At 33.3% G+C, this 16,695-nt stretch overlaps 4 protein-coding genes across 4 annotated transcripts; 2 read left to right on the top strand and 2 right to left on the bottom strand.

Moving 5' to 3' along the window:
* Nucleotides 1-357: 357 nt before the first annotated feature.
* LOC100251530 (small ribosomal subunit protein uS17c) lies at nucleotides 358-1,004 on the bottom strand. The gene has a single exon (XM_002284432.5). It carries the CDS (start codon nucleotides 938-940, stop codon nucleotides 503-505), a length of 438 nt encoding a protein of 145 aa, XP_002284468.1. The 5' UTR covers nucleotides 941-1,004; the 3' UTR covers nucleotides 358-502.
* Nucleotides 1,005-2,231: 1,227 nt separating this feature from the next.
* LOC104880303 (peroxidase 21-like) lies at nucleotides 2,232-5,586 on the top strand. The gene is made up of 5 exons (XM_059739834.1): nucleotides 2,232-2,371; nucleotides 3,020-3,065; nucleotides 3,180-3,206; nucleotides 4,633-4,684; nucleotides 5,195-5,586. The coding sequence occupies exons 1-5, from the start codon at nucleotides 2,232-2,234 to the stop codon at nucleotides 5,584-5,586; spliced, it is 657 nt and encodes a 218-aa protein (XP_059595817.1).
* Nucleotides 5,587-7,643: 2,057 nt separating this feature from the next.
* Nucleotides 7,644-9,708, top strand: LOC100241224 (photosystem I reaction center subunit VI, chloroplastic). The gene is made up of 3 exons (XM_002284460.4): nucleotides 7,644-7,982; nucleotides 8,069-8,195; nucleotides 9,354-9,708. The coding sequence occupies exons 1-3, from the start codon at nucleotides 7,855-7,857 to the stop codon at nucleotides 9,531-9,533; spliced, it is 435 nt and encodes a 144-aa protein (XP_002284496.1). The 5' UTR covers nucleotides 7,644-7,854; the 3' UTR covers nucleotides 9,534-9,708.
* An 838-nt stretch (nucleotides 9,709-10,546) lies between these two features.
* On the bottom strand, nucleotides 10,547-13,327 carry LOC100261758 (rho guanine nucleotide exchange factor 8). The gene is made up of 5 exons (XM_010656355.3): nucleotides 13,119-13,327; nucleotides 12,971-13,045; nucleotides 12,607-12,879; nucleotides 12,196-12,516; nucleotides 10,547-11,315 (listed from the first exon to the last, which is right to left on the bottom strand). The coding sequence occupies exons 1-5, from the start codon at nucleotides 13,233-13,235 to the stop codon at nucleotides 10,878-10,880; spliced, it is 1,224 nt and encodes a 407-aa protein (XP_010654657.2). The 5' UTR covers nucleotides 13,236-13,327; the 3' UTR covers nucleotides 10,547-10,877.
* Nucleotides 13,328-16,695: the final 3,368 nt, after the last annotated feature.

Here is a 16,695-nt window from a genome sequence, read left to right as displayed (position 1 = left end):
GGATTAAATCCCAAATTTTTTTCTAAGAATTCTAACTGACCAAAAGCCAGCTATCATTCTTATTTTGTACATATTCATCATTTTCCAGGCTCTCCATTTTATCCTTTCCAAATAGTTCTTAATACCTTATTGAAGCCCAGTAGCACATTGATTAAGCATCATACAGAATCCAATTCAGAAAAAAAATCAAAAGAAACTCATCATCAAGAGACTAAACCCCATCTGAAAGATAGAACACAAAGAAAACCCCAAATTACAACAATGAAACTCAATCCACACCCCATAAAAAAATTCAAGCATAGCCAGAAAATAGAACTCTAAAAGAGACGAAAACCCAACCCAATTGACAACCCCACATTCAAAGCTAAAATTGAAGCATTATTGTAAAACCAAATTCCAAATTCATTATCTCAGTTCAACCCAATTCAGTACACAAATTTAAACACAATAACAACAAAATCCCACTTCGAATGCATCCACCGCAAAACAAAACAAAAGCATACTAAGCCTGCTGAGACTCCAATGGAATCTCAAGCTCTCCCGCCGCTGCCTCTTGGCTCTTGGCCCTGTTCCTGTTTGGAACTGGAATTGCAACAAAAGTCTTAGTCTTGCTAATGGGTCTGCTCTTTTCGAGCTGCACAACGTCCCCAACTTTGAACTGGTTGTCTGGGTCATGTGCCTGGTACTTCTTCTTCTTCCTCACTCTCCTCTTGTACTTTGGGTGTGGCGCAAGTCTGACCACCTCCACAGCCACAGTCTTATCACTGGTGGCGCAAACAACTCGGCCCTGCATGGACTTCATAGCACGGATTGGGGGGAGAAAGGTGGGTGGGGGTGGTGGTGAGGCGAGGGAGGTGGAGGAAGGTTTGGAGAGGAGAGAGAGGTTGCTGGAGCCATGGAGGAATGGGGTGGTGAGTTTGAGAGATTGGAGGAGAGACATTGCTGGGTTTGGGAGGAGGATGTGGGTTGGTTTTGGTTTTTGCCAATCTTTGTGGATTGGGTTTTGGGTGTGTTTGGGCGTGGGAATATCATGTCCTTGTGGTGGTTTAGGATCTCCCTGTCCTAGTTTCATGAATTTAGGAAAATAAGCTCTAATTGGTAACTGCCTTAAAAAATAATTTTTTGCTCAATAAAATAAAAATAAATAAGAAGATAGATATGATAATTAGAAAATAAAAATTAGTTTTTTTATTTTTTTTAAATAGAAAATATGATATTTTTAAATAATATTTTTTAATTATTTTTTTTTCTTTTAAAAAATAATTATACAAATATAAAGAATAATTAAAAATAAAGATTATTTTTAAATTATATTTAAAAAATATAAAAAATAAGTTAAAAACATTTAAGTTCCAAAGCAATTCTCAAAGTATATTTTGAGGTTACTTTTTGAAAAAAAATTTTATAATGTTTTATAGGATAGTCGTTTTTTGGGAATCTAAAATTTTCTTATTATTTTTTTTCTATATTTAAAAATATGTTTTAAACATTAAGTTTGTATGTAGTAGTTTATCTTTTAATTATTTTTTTATATTTATATCATTATTTAAAAAAAAAAAAAAAAACCAATCTCACGTAATAACTTAAAACAAGTAAAACATGATTTTTTTTTTTTTTATCAAATATATTTTTATATTTTTATAAAATTATTTTTAAAAACAATTTCCAAATGGAACCCAAATGACTTCATGCGTGAGTTCCATTCATATGTAACTTATACTTTAGTTCCATTTGTTTGTTACTTCATTCAACATTCTAAATTTCAACATACATTCAACAGTGGAGATTGGGAAATGGGTAGGTTTAACATTTTACAATTTGGACCTTTCCACATTCTAAGTTTCACATGGCTTCAAACCTCCTCTAACAACGGGGTGTGGGCATGGAAAGGTGGCTTTCCCAGGGGAGGAGATGTCTTATTCTTGAGTTGCATTCACATCCATTTTTAATCTTTGGAGACCACGGAAACTCTAAAACTTCCTTCTTAAATGCTCCGACGCAGAAGTACCACCAGCATTAACTATCAAGGTTGACAAAATGGAAAACCAGCTCTGAACCAAGTCCAGATGGTGTGATATATAACCTTCAACATGCACCACCTTTTAGCACTCCAGTCTCTACATCTCTGAACATGGAACAGAACCGCGTATAAATGGTACTCTTCCACTTCCTCTGTATAAAGAGAGGGCTCCATATCTATCAAGAACAAAAGACTAGAATCGAATGACGAAATGGGGTTTGAAGCTTTTCCAATGCTTTTGGCCATGGCTTTGTGGGCTTCCTTCCCTGCAAATGGGGTTGTAGACACAGCTGAAAGGGTTGATGGGCTTGAGCTTCATTTCTATAAAGGGATAGCTGTCCGAGCGCAGAGGTTATTGTAAAGCAGAAAGCAAGAACAAGTATGGTGGGCCATCCTTCCACTATTGCGGCCCTGTTAAGACTCACTTTCCATGACTGTCGAGTTGATGTAGTTACCGTTGGAATTTTTTATGCGTAATCTTACATAATCAATGTGATAATGTCATAAATCAATATTATTTTATTTTTGCATTGTGGTTCATAACGGGACTTGATACATATTATTACTTGTTTTTTTATGGGCTCATCTTAATTCACTTAACTGACTCATTAAGTCAAGTGGTCTAAATAATGTGTGTAATATGTGATATATATAAATATATATATAAAAAAAGACGCATTGCATAATTGTCTTGATAGCACACACGGATTGAATCTTGGGTGTAGAAAAAGAAGAGCTCATCGAACTCAGATTTTCATACCATCACGAACTAAACATATTCTTGGACACTAGTGAAACACGAAAATGACTTTTCATGGCATTAATCAAAGTAAACATTTCATTTATTGTCATTTAATGAATGTTTTAATGTCTACATGTGATCCTATGTCGTTTAAAATTTTATCAGTTACTCCCTCCCTCCCTCCCTCTCTCTCTTTAATTTGTCTTTGTTTTTTAAGTGTTTGAAGTACTTAAAGCTTGTATTTATTTTTCTTACAGGGTTGTGCTGTTTCATTTCTTCTTGGGGATTCGAGTAGCCTCACAAGTAAGACATTATCTAAGAAGAATTTCGGAATCCGGAAACTTGACACCATTGATGAGATAAAGAGCTCCCTCGAGAATGTGTCCTCAAATTGTTTCTTGTGCTGATATCATCCAGTTGGCTGCAAGGGAGGCCATCTTTCTGGTAAGTTCAACTCTTGATTTCTTAGAAATTCAAGCTCAATGAAGCTATGTGATCACTTTTGTATGCTCATATATATGCCTTGATTATTGTGTCAAGAGCTTCAATATTAACATCTTAGTTCAAGAATATAAAAACAACAATCCACAAAGAAACATGAGGTTTTAGCATAATTCAACTCAACATGCCTATATTCATGAATGAAAGAACCAAATACAATTATTGGTTCCAAAAAATCTCATATTTTCCAACTCTTATCATGGGCATAGACATATTTGATCCAATCGCATCAAAACCTCGTATTCTATCTTTATATTCTTAAACTATAATGTTTGCACTCAACCTTCCGCACGATATTGATCATAAGAATTTGGTTGTGTCCCTCATGATGTATAAGAATCAAGGAACTGTGGAAGACATCAACATGTGTAGTGACTTTAATTTGTATTAGAGCAGATAAGGGGACCATATATAGAGGTTTTGACTGGTAGAAGAGACACCCTCGTTGCAAGCAAGGAGAGAGCTGATGAACAGCTTCCTAAAGCTGACATTTCCGTTGATGAACTAATCAAAATTTTCGGCTAGAAGAATATTATCAGTATCGAAGAGGGAGTTGCACTCATGGGTACATACTGTTGAAGTAGAGAGAGGATTATTGAGAAACAATAGCTTAACTTTTTCATTGATTAAGAATTAATATATATACACAAACCTAAAATACAAAAATAGAAAACAATCTACCCAAAACACAAAAATAGGAAACAATCCTAGAATTAGCCCAAAACAAAAAAATAGGAAATTACAACTAATTAGAAGAATTTAAAAATAGAAGGAAAATTGTTGTAATGAGTTCTCTAATAAGCCCCCTCAAGATGGAGCTCCGGAGGAGACGCCAATCTTGACCTGTAATTCTTGGAAGTGACTTCGTAGAAGCGGTTTAGTAAGAGTGTCGGCAAGTTGATCTGCTGAGGAAATTGGATGATGACCAAGATAGACAATATAGGCACTTTGTGTTGAAGAGTAACCAAGAAAAACACAAGGAGTGGAACAAGAGTCAAGTTTATGTTGAAAATAAGAATGAAACCACGGTTAACATAAGCAATCGAGCACTCGAAGTTTAGTGTAGTTGGATGGAGACTCAAAGAGTTTGTCAAAAGGAGATGAGAGATGTAGCGTGGGTGTGGGCATACGGTTGATGAGATATACAACAATGGCAAAGGCGTAAGTCCAATAAGTTAGAGAGCCCTTGGTACACCGCTGTAATTGTTCCTTCAATTGTTTAATACGATAACGAGATGATTTGGCATAGGTATTGGTTAAGGTTTGTCATACATCAAGGGAAGTGGTGGTGCGAGCAATAAGCGGTTGTAGTGAAACAGAGATAGCACCAAGGAGAGTGCTAAAAATGAGACGATCCTGATACTTCCAGGTTGTGTATGCCGGATTTAAGGATGCAACACCAGTGACGGTGACGGTGGGTGGTGGTGGAGTATGAGCGTCATCAATGAAGTGATGAAGATCATAACCTTCAAGAAGAGATTGGTTTTGAAGGCTCCATGTGAGATAATTGGTGGATGACAATTTGGTGATATTGGAGAGATTGATTGTAAGGAGGGGATGGTGATAGGATCGTTGGTGGAGGAGAAGGATGCATCGGAAGCCATTAAGGAGAAGGGAAAAAAAAAGATGAAGAAAATACGTCCAAGAAAATTAGGCTCTTAATACCATATTGAAGTAGAGAGAGGATTATTGAGAAACAATGACTTAACTTTTTCATTGATTAAGAATGAATATATATACATAAACCTAAAACACAAAAATAGGAAACAATATGGCCAAAACACAAAAATAGGAAATTATAACTAATGAGAATAATTTAAAAATAGAAAAAAAATCTATTATAATGAATTCTCGCCAAAATAAAATTTGAAAAAAGAGCTTCAGCATCGTAGCACTTACTGTTGTTCTAATTAAATGTAATTTGGTTGCAGGCGCTCATACTCTAGGCGTAGGCCATTGCCGGAACTTTGAGAACAGGCTCCGGCCGAGAGCTGACCCTGCAATATCACCTTCCCATGCATTCGTGTTGAAGACAATCTACAGCGGTCCTTCTGTGTCAGACATAGCTTTTGCGACAAATGATGCCACTGCAACATCATTCGACAATCGCTACTTCATAGACACATTGAATGGAAGAGGGTTGCTGAAGATTGATTCTGATATTTCCAGAGATCCCAGGACACTTTCACATGTGGTGAGGTTTGGGATTAGCCTGGAGCAGCTCTTTGAGAGGTTCTCATATGGGTTTTCCAAGCTCTCAAACTACAAGGCTTTGGTAGGAGATGTGGGAAAGATTAGGAGGGACAGCAGGTTTAGTAATTGAGACCCAGAAATCAGAGATCGGTTCATTTTGATTATGGGTTTCATTTTGATCGGTCCAATAGACTAGTCTGCTTTGCAATGCAAATTACCCATCTTTCTACAAGATTTCCATCCCAATTTGGGAACAAAGTCAACATGATTTGAGTATGGCAGGTGCTAAAGTCAAATGTCATTGCTTGTTTGTTTTTCTCATCCCTGGAGTCAACACCAAACACCAAACAGGCATTAGGTGTTGGTTGTTAATAACATTAAAGTGTGATTCAAATTTTCAAAATTTGATTTTTAAATTATAAATTCAAATTTGAAGGACTTATTATTAATATTAATTTGTATGTTTATGTGTGGATTGTTATGAATTTTAAATTAATTTAAATTCAGGAAAAATATGTTTCTAAGTACTCAAATGAAAAAACCACAAAATAAAAAATCGAGTTTATAAAATATAAATTTTAAGTAATTATTTAAAAATAATTAATACTTTATACATTTTTTAGTCCAATATAATATCTTCAATTATTGAGGTATCACCTTTTAATGATATAAGTATTACATTTGATCATCTTAAGTACTACATTTGATCGGTGGGTACATGAAATTTGAATTATTTTTAGAAGATTTCTATTTTATGATTAGTTTTATATGAGTGTGTAGAAACTCGATTTTTCCTTTAAATTAATATAAATATTGGAATCCTCTCCATTAAAATTTTTTATTGTAAAGATTGCAATTCATCTCTTTTTATTCTTACATTTTTAAAAAATAATTTTCTAAACTTATTTCTCATCCTCGTTCCATTCCCTATCTTAGACTAGGTAAGGTGAAGAAGATGAATCCTCATTAAGGGAATAAATTCCTCATTCCCAACAACCTTAATTAGTTTTTTTAATTTTTAAATATAAAATTATATATAACCTAATATATTTAAAATGAATATTTTTAAAAATTAAATTATATATAGTATGTTATTTTAAAAGCATAAAATCATTTATAATAAAAACAATAATATAATCGAAAAAAGGATGGGATAGGTATGGGGCAAGGACTAGGGTCATTGCTTCCGATTTAGGTTTTTAAAATTTCCCTCATTACTAACTCTAATTATTACTCTTTATCCATGATTAGACGAGGTTTTTTGTTAATCTCGTGTGATGGCAACCCAACCTATATGAATAGAGATCCTAGGAATTAGATTCAATGAATATTTAAAGCTAGTTAAAACAGATAATGGATTTAAAATTCATATATTTAACATAATTGATGTTAAGAACATGAAATGCAAAAGACAAAAATACCCTTAAAGGAAATTAGGAAAAATGAATATGTTTTATAAGTCTCATATTCTTTGAATTTAGAATCTTCTTTCTATCTTTCTTTACTCTGATTCTATGACTCTTCTCTTTTAATCTTTAAGTGTCACGTTTTTTCTCGTTTTTAATTTCTTTTCTAAAAATATTTTTTTCCCTTTTTCTTAAAAAAAATTGAAAAAGGAAGACACAATACACATTAATAAACTTTTAGTTATATTTTAAAATTTTAAAATTTTCTAATTTGATTTAATTTTTATATTTTATAATTGAATAAGTTAAATTTTAAGTAAAGACAAAATATTTTTTTATAATTTTAATTTATTTCTATTTTTCTATTTTATATTATTATTATTATTAATATAACATTTTAGTACCGTTGTTAAAACTAATTAATAAAACTTTCATTAAAATTTAATATTAATAATCTCATTTTTAAAACATAATTTTCATATATTTTAAAGAGATAAATAATTGTTTTTATTTAGATTTTTTTTTGCATATATTTTAGAATTTTCAAGTCAAGATTTAAGTTTTATTTGTTTATTTTTATCATTTAAAAAAAATCATTAGAGAATTAAAAGTTTTTTTTTAAAAAAAAAAAAAGGAAAATTGGACGGCTGTGATAGTATATTTGGAATCTTCATTGATTGATAAGGTCATTCAGGTAGTACGGTATAGAGGGTGCGACACTCTCCGTGATTAAAACACGTGTCCACAGATCCTCCCACCCTCAGCAAGCCAGACCCAGACCTGATGACAAAAGATCATGAATGGATAGCCTTATCCACCATCAACCCCATGGCACCACCAAATCTGGATTCGACATATCCCCCAGGAAAACCCAGTTTGCCACGTGGCATCCCATGATCCATGCAAAATCTCAAAAGCCCAAATACTCTGCTACTACTCAAAAGCCAGCCAACCGAGGAAGAAGGAACTGAGTTTGGAGCAGAGCAAAGGCCATGGCTTCTCTAGCAACCTTAGCTGCAGTACAACCTATCAACATCAAGGGCCTTGCCGGCAGCTCCATTTCCGGAACTAAGCTCTCCGTCAAGCCAGCTCGCCGAAGTTTGAGAGTGGGTAACTCAAGGTAAAAACAAAAAACTGAATGCATTCATTGTTTGAGGGAGGTATGAACTTGGGCTAGTCTTTGGAATCTTCTGTATTGAATTGCAGGGCTGGTGCTGTGGTGGCAAAGTACGGTGACAAGAGTGTGTACTTTGATTTGGAGGATTTGGGCAACACCACTGGACAGTGGGACGTGTATGGGTCTGATGCACCTTCACCATACAACCCTCTCCAGGTTTGTCAGTCCCTTTTTTTCTCGTCATTTTTGCCTGTCATCTTGAATTTAAATTGGAGTTTAGAGGGGATCTTCTGCCAAATCTGCTGATAGAAATCGCATTTTCCATTTGTAAATGTCTAAGAGATCTAATGGGTATAAAGATCCCTATATGTTGTCTTTGAATTCTAGTATCATAGTATGTGTTCCTATCTCATCTTATTGATTGGGATGTGTGAAGAGAAGTTGATGAAATGGGGTCTGGGATTGGGTTAGTGTCTCCAAATCTGTGTATGGTAATGGGAATAACTCTTTTTTGGTTGTAATTAGACCTAATTTTCATCATAAACTGTATATTGGGGCTTTTTCAGGCTTCAGAATATGTGCAAAAATTGATATTCTACTGAAAGTGAATTAGGGTTTGAGGATAGGTATGTATCTTCAGGGGCAGATTTTGAGGAGGGGATATGAAGAAGGGTTTCCTGTAGATTGATAGTGGGATGGATTCTGGGGAAAAAGCTGGAGTGCAATGTGATTAAATTCTCAAGTTTTTCAAGATGCCTTTCCATTTTAGGACAGTGAATGAAATGATTAATGGCCTTATAAAAGAGACAACCAAGTAAGATGATAAAAGGTCGTGCTACAGCTTTTCATGTGCAATAAAGTTTGAGGATTGCACATTGGTGATTTGGTTCAAGTGAAAGGTGCCAAAACAGGACACGAGCAATATGTGTTAAGGCTGTAAGATTGAGAAGACATGTTGGTATTCAATTCAATAGAATGCATATGTGAAAAGAGTGAATGGCAATGGAGTTGTTGCTGACTGCAACTGGTTGGAATACATCTTTTGTTTTGTTTTATAACGGTATAGCTAATCAATCATTTCTTATGTTGAAATTCCTTGCATTCATGTAATACCAAAATCCTGGCATTCTAAAATGTAATCAAGTCATCCTATTGACATGCATATTGAACAAGACAGCAGATCGCAACCTCGGTTCATCAGAAGTTGATGCTCAGGCCTATGCTAAATGCTTGAATCCAGCTATCTCATGCTGGATTCAAGCATTTGGTATAGGTTATGAAATGAAAAGATGTGTTTGAGCACTTTTATTTTCCGTTCCTTTCAAAAATTTTAGCTGAGTACTTATGAATTATATGTGCATATGGGATTTGCAGAGCAAATTCTTTGAGACCTTTGCAGCTCCATTCACCAAGAGAGGGCTGTTGCTCAAGTTCTTGCTATTGGGAGGTGGTTCAGTACTTGCTTATGTCAGTGCCACAGCTTCAGATGACTACCTACCAATCAAGAAGGGTCCGCAACTTCCACCACAGCCTGGGCCACGTGGCAAGATCTAATTCTCTGGCCATTCGCATCTTTCGACCTTTTAATTGTGTCAATATGTATCTTTTTCGCAACTTGTAAGTATGTCTAAAACCTACTTAGGACCCCATTATTAATTATTCAAAGATATTTGTTTGATTGTAATTGGGGCATTGCGTTTAATCTTAATTTACTGCAGTTTGATTATCATATCTTAGTCATCTGATTACAGCATTACCTGTACTATTTTTATATTGAGGTGGGGGTGAAGCAACTTGGAGAGAAAACTGACTTTTGATGTCCAAAAGTGTATTCTCTTCAGAATAGTTCTTTTTTGGTCCTTTCCCTCCCCCTATTTTTTGGCCATCTCTAGGCCGTCTTTGTATAGGTCCTGTGTATTTTGGTGCACCCTTCTTGACGCTTTTAATGCATATTTTGTTTACCTATCAAAAAAAAAAAAAAGCTCTTTTTTATCCTTTAAATGGCCCTCTATAACTTTTCTTGAATAGAAAACCAAGCATGACCTATGAACCACTTCTACTCTTTATCTCCAGAACAAGAACCAGATCTTAAAAGGGTTCCCACAATTTTCTAAGGGATGGATCATGTGAAAAAAGCTAAAAATATATAAAAATAGCTAAAATTTCATGCTGAAAATTTTTAGAAAAGCAAGGCATAATACTATTTGAGAGCAAAACGAAAGACAAAAAATATACCCTAAACAACCAATCTTATACATTTGTGGTGTCAGTAAATTTTGAATTTGAAAATATTCTGCTTTCAGTAGACAAGGATCTAATGTTTTAGTTGTTTTTAGTAGTAGTAAGGATGATACAAGTAATCAAACATTCTACTGAACAAGAAGCTCGTATGGTCTACCCTTGGACATTCTTGATGCTATCTTCACACATCTTTGACTATAATAGTAAATATAATGCCACCAACAAAAACTGATTTCTTCAACTTTAATTAGTAATTTATTCATGGACTAAGATCAGTTAAGCTTGGAAGCTCTTAAAGTCAGAACTAGGGAGTATATTATAAACTGTCGATTTAGAGAATTTCTATTACCAAAGAGGTAGGATGCATGAACCCTTAGGAAAATTAAGAATGACATATTTTAGTGGCTGCAAGTCTACAGAGCCATTCAAATACCAAAGAAAGCACATTTAAAAATGCTTGGAAAACACATAGTTTTACTCATCCCTTCCTAGTTGCTGAAGGAAAGAAGTAAGAGGAGGAAAAAAAAATACACAACTCCAAAAGAAGTTATGTTTGGATCTGAAATATTACATTTCTAGGTGAAGCCCTCTCCTCCTTGAATTTATCTGTATCATTCCCTCCCTCTCAGGTTTTAATCTTTCTCTCTAATTTTGTTATCAATGGCGTGCTGTTGGGCTTCTTAGACCACCCAGGTTCTCAAGCTTCTCTATGTAGGATACTTTTTTGTTGGTTATAATATTTGCAATTTTGGTCATAGGCTTCTCATCATTTTTGGAGAGTTCCTCTGAATTCCCCCCAGAACCCTTCTTCTCTTCTCCATCTTCCTTCTCCAAATTCCAACCCATGAAGTCTGACAATGTCATCGATTGGGGTGTCCCTGTAGACAGCTTCTCTATCTCTTCTTTTGGGTTTGGGAAGTTCAGTGGCTCCGGATCCAATGAGGAGCCTCTTAAAGGATTCCTCTTGCATGATGCGAGAGCTGGATTTTGAGCGAGAGAATCGGCATACAGAACATCTTCAATACGGGAAAGGACTGTGAAGGCCAAGGTTTCTAGTATTCGTGAATAACTTTCCAAAATAGCATGTCCCACATCCTGCCAAACCAAGAAGAATATAGCTTCAACTTTGGATATAACTAGAAACACCATTGATAAAGATGATTTAGTAGGCTGGCTCCTAAAAGGTTGAAGAATTCAATATTTGGACTGAGATAAGTGATAAAAAAAAGGCCGAAAACAAATGAACAATCACTAACAAAATACATGGATTTATATGGTGCACCACAGTTCATAGTTGTAGTTTATATTTGTTGGTGAAGCTCATTTAGAGCCACCATTCTTAAGGTCTATGGGCCTTCAAGGCTTTAAAAGTCATCCATATAGTTAAGAGGAGCCCACTTCATATATAGTACTAGGAATTTCTTCCCCTAACCTATGTAGGATATCAAAATCACCTCTAACATGGACATAACATCCTCATTGTGACCTATGAGATTATGAGTGGGACCATTCAAAACACTCAGTCAAAGTCCCATAGTCCCACACCCCAACTCTGATACCATTTTGTAAAAACTTTCTTCTTTCTATGTAGATGTTTATCTGTTCTGGGCTCAATAGGTCCTCATAGCTGTAAAACACGTTTATATAGTTAAGAGGAGTCTGCTTTATATACAGTGTTAGGAACTTCTTCCCTTCACCAATGTAGAATATTACACTACCAATGTGTGACTACTGAATAATAACTTGTTTAGATTCTAAATTGGGATAGAACAACCTAGTAAACATACACCAAATGAAAAAGAAAAGAAAACTTTCCCATATAGGAAATCATGCAATAACACTAATGATGATGATCACTGCAAAAGGAAATCTACCTGGAAATAGGACAGAAGATGATTCTCGGTGTCCAATTGAAGGTGTCATTGTAATATGGAATAGAACCCTAGACATAGACATAGACATAGTATGCACTCACCTGATTGAACTGGATTTTGTTAATGTCTAGTTGAGATTGATCTAATCCAGGGTATCGCTGCTTGATTATGAGTAAGATGGTCTCTGCTCTCTCTTCGAAGAGTTCTCTCTTCTCCAAGCTAACGGCTGAAGCCCAAGCAGACTTTCCATCTTTATTGTGCATCTTCCTCTTCCAAATCACAATGGATGCCTCAATCCTGTTCTTAAGGTCAAGGATCTTGCGGTTAGATGACAAGTCCATGGTAGAGAGAAATTGCCCAGGATCGAAGTGGTCAACTGTGATACTCTTATAGATTGAGTCTCCAAGGCTTGCCCTCCCATTCTACCAGAGAAAAAAGAAAAGAAAGTCAATGAAGATAGTAAGCTAGCATCTGCATTAAGGGATTCTTCTTCTTGTTCTTCTGTTTTTCACCTTTGGGAGGGATTCAATGTAGTTTTCAGGTATTTCCATTTCTGATAAAATTTGAGCATTTATGGCCATGGCTGCCTTAAGCACTTGGTTCACAGAATCCTTCTGAAACTGTAGCCACTTCCTTGTTACCTCAGATAGACCATTTGGGGGAACTTTAGCATTAGGTATCCACCATTTGTCACTTGTTCTCTGGCTGTCTTCTCTGCTGGAATCTTTAGCATCTCCAGACGGATAGTAGAACTCCTTTTGGTCTTTGAAGTTTTCTAGGGTGTCCTGTTTTTTTGTTAAAAACCTGGCATAAGTCATACACAAAATGCCCATATGTGGCTCAAATGAATTGAAGTCATGAAAAAACTGTCCTTACAATAAGCATTGCATCAAGCTTGCGTAAGGCAGGGATGTTCATAAGAAGGTCACATCGTTGCCGAGTCACCATTACCTATTAAACAAGCAACATAGAGTCATAAAAACTTTTATCAAGCTCTGCTAGGCTGGGGGATGGGGGGTTGTACCTCCATACTGGTTCCATCTTTCGATCTTTGTTGAGGAACCATTTCAACAATATGATCACTAACAGACAATAGCCAATCAATTTCTCTTCTCCACATTGTTTTCCTCTCTACTGGCATGGGCTCTAAACGCCGTAGTTCCCCAAAGACAGAAGCTGCATCATATTAAGAGAGATGAAAATATTACAATTTCTTCTATCATCGATCAATCCTCATTGGGGAAAACATGAGAAATCTTATACATATGGAGTACAAAATGGAAGAGATTGAAAACACCAGCAACATTCGTAATGGCATTTGACAGTGCCAAAGCTGATGAAACACCCTTTCCATGACCAGACATATCCTCTCCCAAAAGCAGCTTTGAAAACCTCTCTTTCATCAATTCAATGTCTGAATCAAGCCCATAAAGGAAGACAAAAACCCAGATCAAAATTCAGATATGTAGTTGATAGAACATGTGTTTTTTCTTAGTAAAATTAATGAAAAAACTCTTGCATTCAAAAGATGAAATGTAGACTGTAAAAGGCTCAGACTTGCCTGAGGGTCTGTTATCTTTGCTATGACTCCCAGCCCCAGCTCCATCATACCTGGAGCGGTGAGCACCCAAAGCTTTTGACCTTGAGATCATCCTATCATCTGGGGGAGACTCTGCCCCACTAGAACTCTCTGCTGTTGATCTCTGAGTTTGTCGCCCTCCATTCTCACACATTCCTTTAAAATGAACTAACTTAGACTTGTAAGGCTCCTGGTCTTGATCAAGAACTCGAACCATTATTGATTCAAGCAAATGGCTTGTGTAAAAAACAAGGAACTCCAAGCATAACAATGGTGGAAGCGATGAGAATGGAGAGAGATGGAGAGTAATAGGTGTTAGCTTCTGTGGTTGTTCTTCGAGAGATGGAAAAATGGGGAGAAACCCAACTCCCAAATGACTTGGGAGTTGTATTTTTACAAGGTGGTGAAGTCTTTCTCTTCTTCTCTTATTCCCTTTGTTTTTCGTTTGTTCTAAGAGAGATGAAAAATGGGGAGAAACCCAACTCCCAATTGATTTGGGACTTGGGTGTTGTATTTTTAGAAGCAGGTTAATTTGACAGATGGGATAGGGTTTGAATTTGTTTTGCCTTGTTTTGAGCTGGTTGCTTGAACGTGGGGTGCATGTTCGAGACTGAATGAAGAATAAACAAGATATAGATGGTCTTTATTGGGTTGAGAATCGAATGGTTGTGTTTGATTTTCAAGGTCAAAGCTACCTAAAGAACAGGAAAGACAGTGCATGGATGCCACCACCATCTCTCTCAACAAACTCCCCAAAATGGGCTTCTGCAAATGTGCCTCAAAATCAAATTCAGACCACTCTTCAGATGGAGTTTGTTTGGATATTGCTTTCAACGTGATGCTAGCTTTTATTCAAGGGGCTTGTGAAAGTAGGGTGTTATTGCACAATTAGACTTTTTTATTAAATAAATAAATGGTAATTATGAATCTATTTCTAAAATATAAACGCCTTGGTCATGTTTTTTAAATTTATTTTAAAAAACTATTTTTAAGTTAATTTTTAAAAACAAATTTGAGAAAATATGATCAACAAATCAATGTTTTCTTTTTGTTTTTAAAAATTAGTGAAAACAACTCGTATTTCTTTTTTAAAAATTATTTTTTATTTCACTTAGTTTTTAAAAATTATTTGCAAAAAAGAACAGTCAAATAATATTAGAAATTTTTAGAAACGGTTTTTTGTTTTTAAAAATAGAAATTTTTTTTTAAATCACATGGTTAAAGAGACTAATATTCTATACTAAAATCTCATTTTTGAAAGAAGATTTCCACATGCAAAATCTTTTTACCGTTAAATGCTTTATAAATGTTGCGTTTTAAAAATAATATTATTTAAATTTTAAAAAAAAAAACCTGTGAAAATACTTTGGGGAAAAAAAAATTCAAAAATACCAAATTTTAGACCACTATTCTTTACGTTTATAGCTAAATGTACCAAATACACACAAAAGTCAATGAGTAACCAGTCAAACTTAACTTTGAAAATTACATATGTTTCTCTTAGTAATCAAGCATAATTAGAAATCATAATTATTATCTAATTATCAATTTTCTAACTAATTATATAATTAATTATTATGAAATATATAGTGTAGTAAATTATGGTATTTCAAACATCAAGAAAAAATAGACAACCTAAATACTCAATGATACTTGACTTTATTTAGATTCAAGTTAAATTTTGATATGGCAGAAGTAGAGAAAAAATAATGTTATATTGAGGGTTTGTTTCATAACTATTTTTAAAAATAATTCTGAAAAATAGCTTTTTAGAGTAGTTTTTAAAATTGTTCTCCGATTTTTGTAAAATAAAATCATGTTTGAAAACTTAAAATATTTTTAACCTATTTTTAATAATTTTTAAATATATTTTAAAAGTAATTTTTATATTTAGTGTTTTATTTTTGATCATTTTTATATAATTATTTCTTAAAACAACCCTTAAAAATAAATGAAAATAACATAAAATAACTAAAAGATGATCTTTGAAAACACTTTGTTTTTTGTTCTTAAAAATAGAAAATAGTATATATAGTTTTTTATTATCAAACATATTTTCTGTATTTTTTTTATTCTAGAGAACATAAAACTATTCTAAAAAATAATTCCCAGACAGCCTATGATTCCTGTCGATCATGACTTTATCTTAAGTTTTCAACTTTTGTACTATGTTTAATTAATTGATGGAGTATAATAAAATATGCATATCCTAAGAGATATCATATTTTATTAAATAAGAAATTTATATATTAAGATATTATTTTCAATAAAATATGATATTCTTTCATATTATTATCCGATATATATAATATCATAAGATGTTATACACAATATGATATGTTATATTATATTTATAGCTAGTCTGTAAAATGATTACAAAGAATAAAAAAAAGAAATGAAATATATGTTATTTTCAATGTTTAATTACATTCTAATATTTATTATTAAAAAATTAAAATTTTCTTATATTTAACCATATTCTTGATTAAAATATAAAGTTTATAAATAAATCTTTTTTATATTATGTTATTCAATATATAAAAATAATATATATTAAATAATATAATATTATTTTATAATATATCTTATAAATATTTTTTTAATTCTTCTCTTTCTATCATAAATTTAATTTTTTTTAATTTCAAAATAAATAAAATGAGAAATAAAAAATTGAGAAAATAAATAAATTTATTAAACATGAGACCTACCTCTTGGTTTAGGATTAATACTCTACTACTTATCTTATTTTATGTTCAACCAAATATGATATAAAATATGTTATTATTATTTTTATTTTATGTTATATATATATATATATATCCTAAAATATTATATTTCATCCTAAAATATCATTTTTAATAGGTTATGATATTATATAATATTTTATATTATATTAATACAATATATGCAATAGAATATATTATATTATACTTATATTTAATTTATAAAATGAAAAATGCAAAAGAATATATATTATTTTCAAATGTTTGGTATTTGTTTAAAATAAAAAAAATTATATTTT

The sequence above is a fragment of the Vitis vinifera genome, chromosome 9 (genome assembly GCF_030704535.1).
Source record: "Vitis vinifera cultivar Pinot Noir 40024 chromosome 9, ASM3070453v1".
Lineage (NCBI taxonomy): Eukaryota > Viridiplantae > Streptophyta > Magnoliopsida > Vitales > Vitaceae > Vitis > Vitis vinifera.
The sequence above is the reverse complement of the archived record's forward strand: the minus strand, read 5'-3'. Positions and strand labels throughout refer to the sequence as shown.

Excerpts from the sequence above, each read along its gene's own strand:
- LOC104880303 (XM_059739834.1), top strand. The coding sequence starts at position 2,232 with ATGGGGTTTGAAGCTTTTCCAATGCTTTTGGCCATGGCTTTGTGGGCT. Across the intron at positions 3,066-3,179 it reads GGATTCGAGTAGCCTCACAA|TTGGCTGCAAGGGAGGCCAT; the intron begins GTAAGACATTAT and ends GATATCATCCAG. Across the intron at positions 4,685-5,194 it reads AGTGACGGTGACGGTGGGTG|GCGCTCATACTCTAGGCGTA; the intron begins GTGGTGGAGTAT and ends ATTTGGTTGCAG.
- LOC100261758 (XM_010656355.3), bottom strand. The coding sequence starts at position 13,235 with ATGCCAGTAGAGAGGAAAACAATGTGGAGAAGAGAAATTGATTGGCTA. Across the intron at positions 13,046-13,118 it reads AAGATGGAACCAGTATGGAG|GTAATGGTGACTCGGCAACG; the intron begins GTACAACCCCCC and ends CTTGTTTAATAG. Across the intron at positions 12,517-12,606 it reads ACATTGAATCCCTCCCAAAG|AATGGGAGGGCAAGCCTTGG; the intron begins GTGAAAAACAGA and ends TTTCTCTGGTAG.
- LOC100241224 (XM_002284460.4), top strand. The coding sequence starts at position 7,855 with ATGGCTTCTCTAGCAACCTTAGCTGCAGTACAACCTATCAACATCAAG. Across the intron at positions 7,983-8,068 it reads TTGAGAGTGGGTAACTCAAG|GGCTGGTGCTGTGGTGGCAA; the intron begins GTAAAAACAAAA and ends ATTGAATTGCAG. Across the intron at positions 8,196-9,353 it reads CACCATACAACCCTCTCCAG|AGCAAATTCTTTGAGACCTT; the intron begins GTTTGTCAGTCC and ends TGGGATTTGCAG.
- LOC100251530 (XM_002284432.5), bottom strand. The coding sequence starts at position 940 with ATGTCTCTCCTCCAATCTCTCAAACTCACCACCCCATTCCTCCATGGC.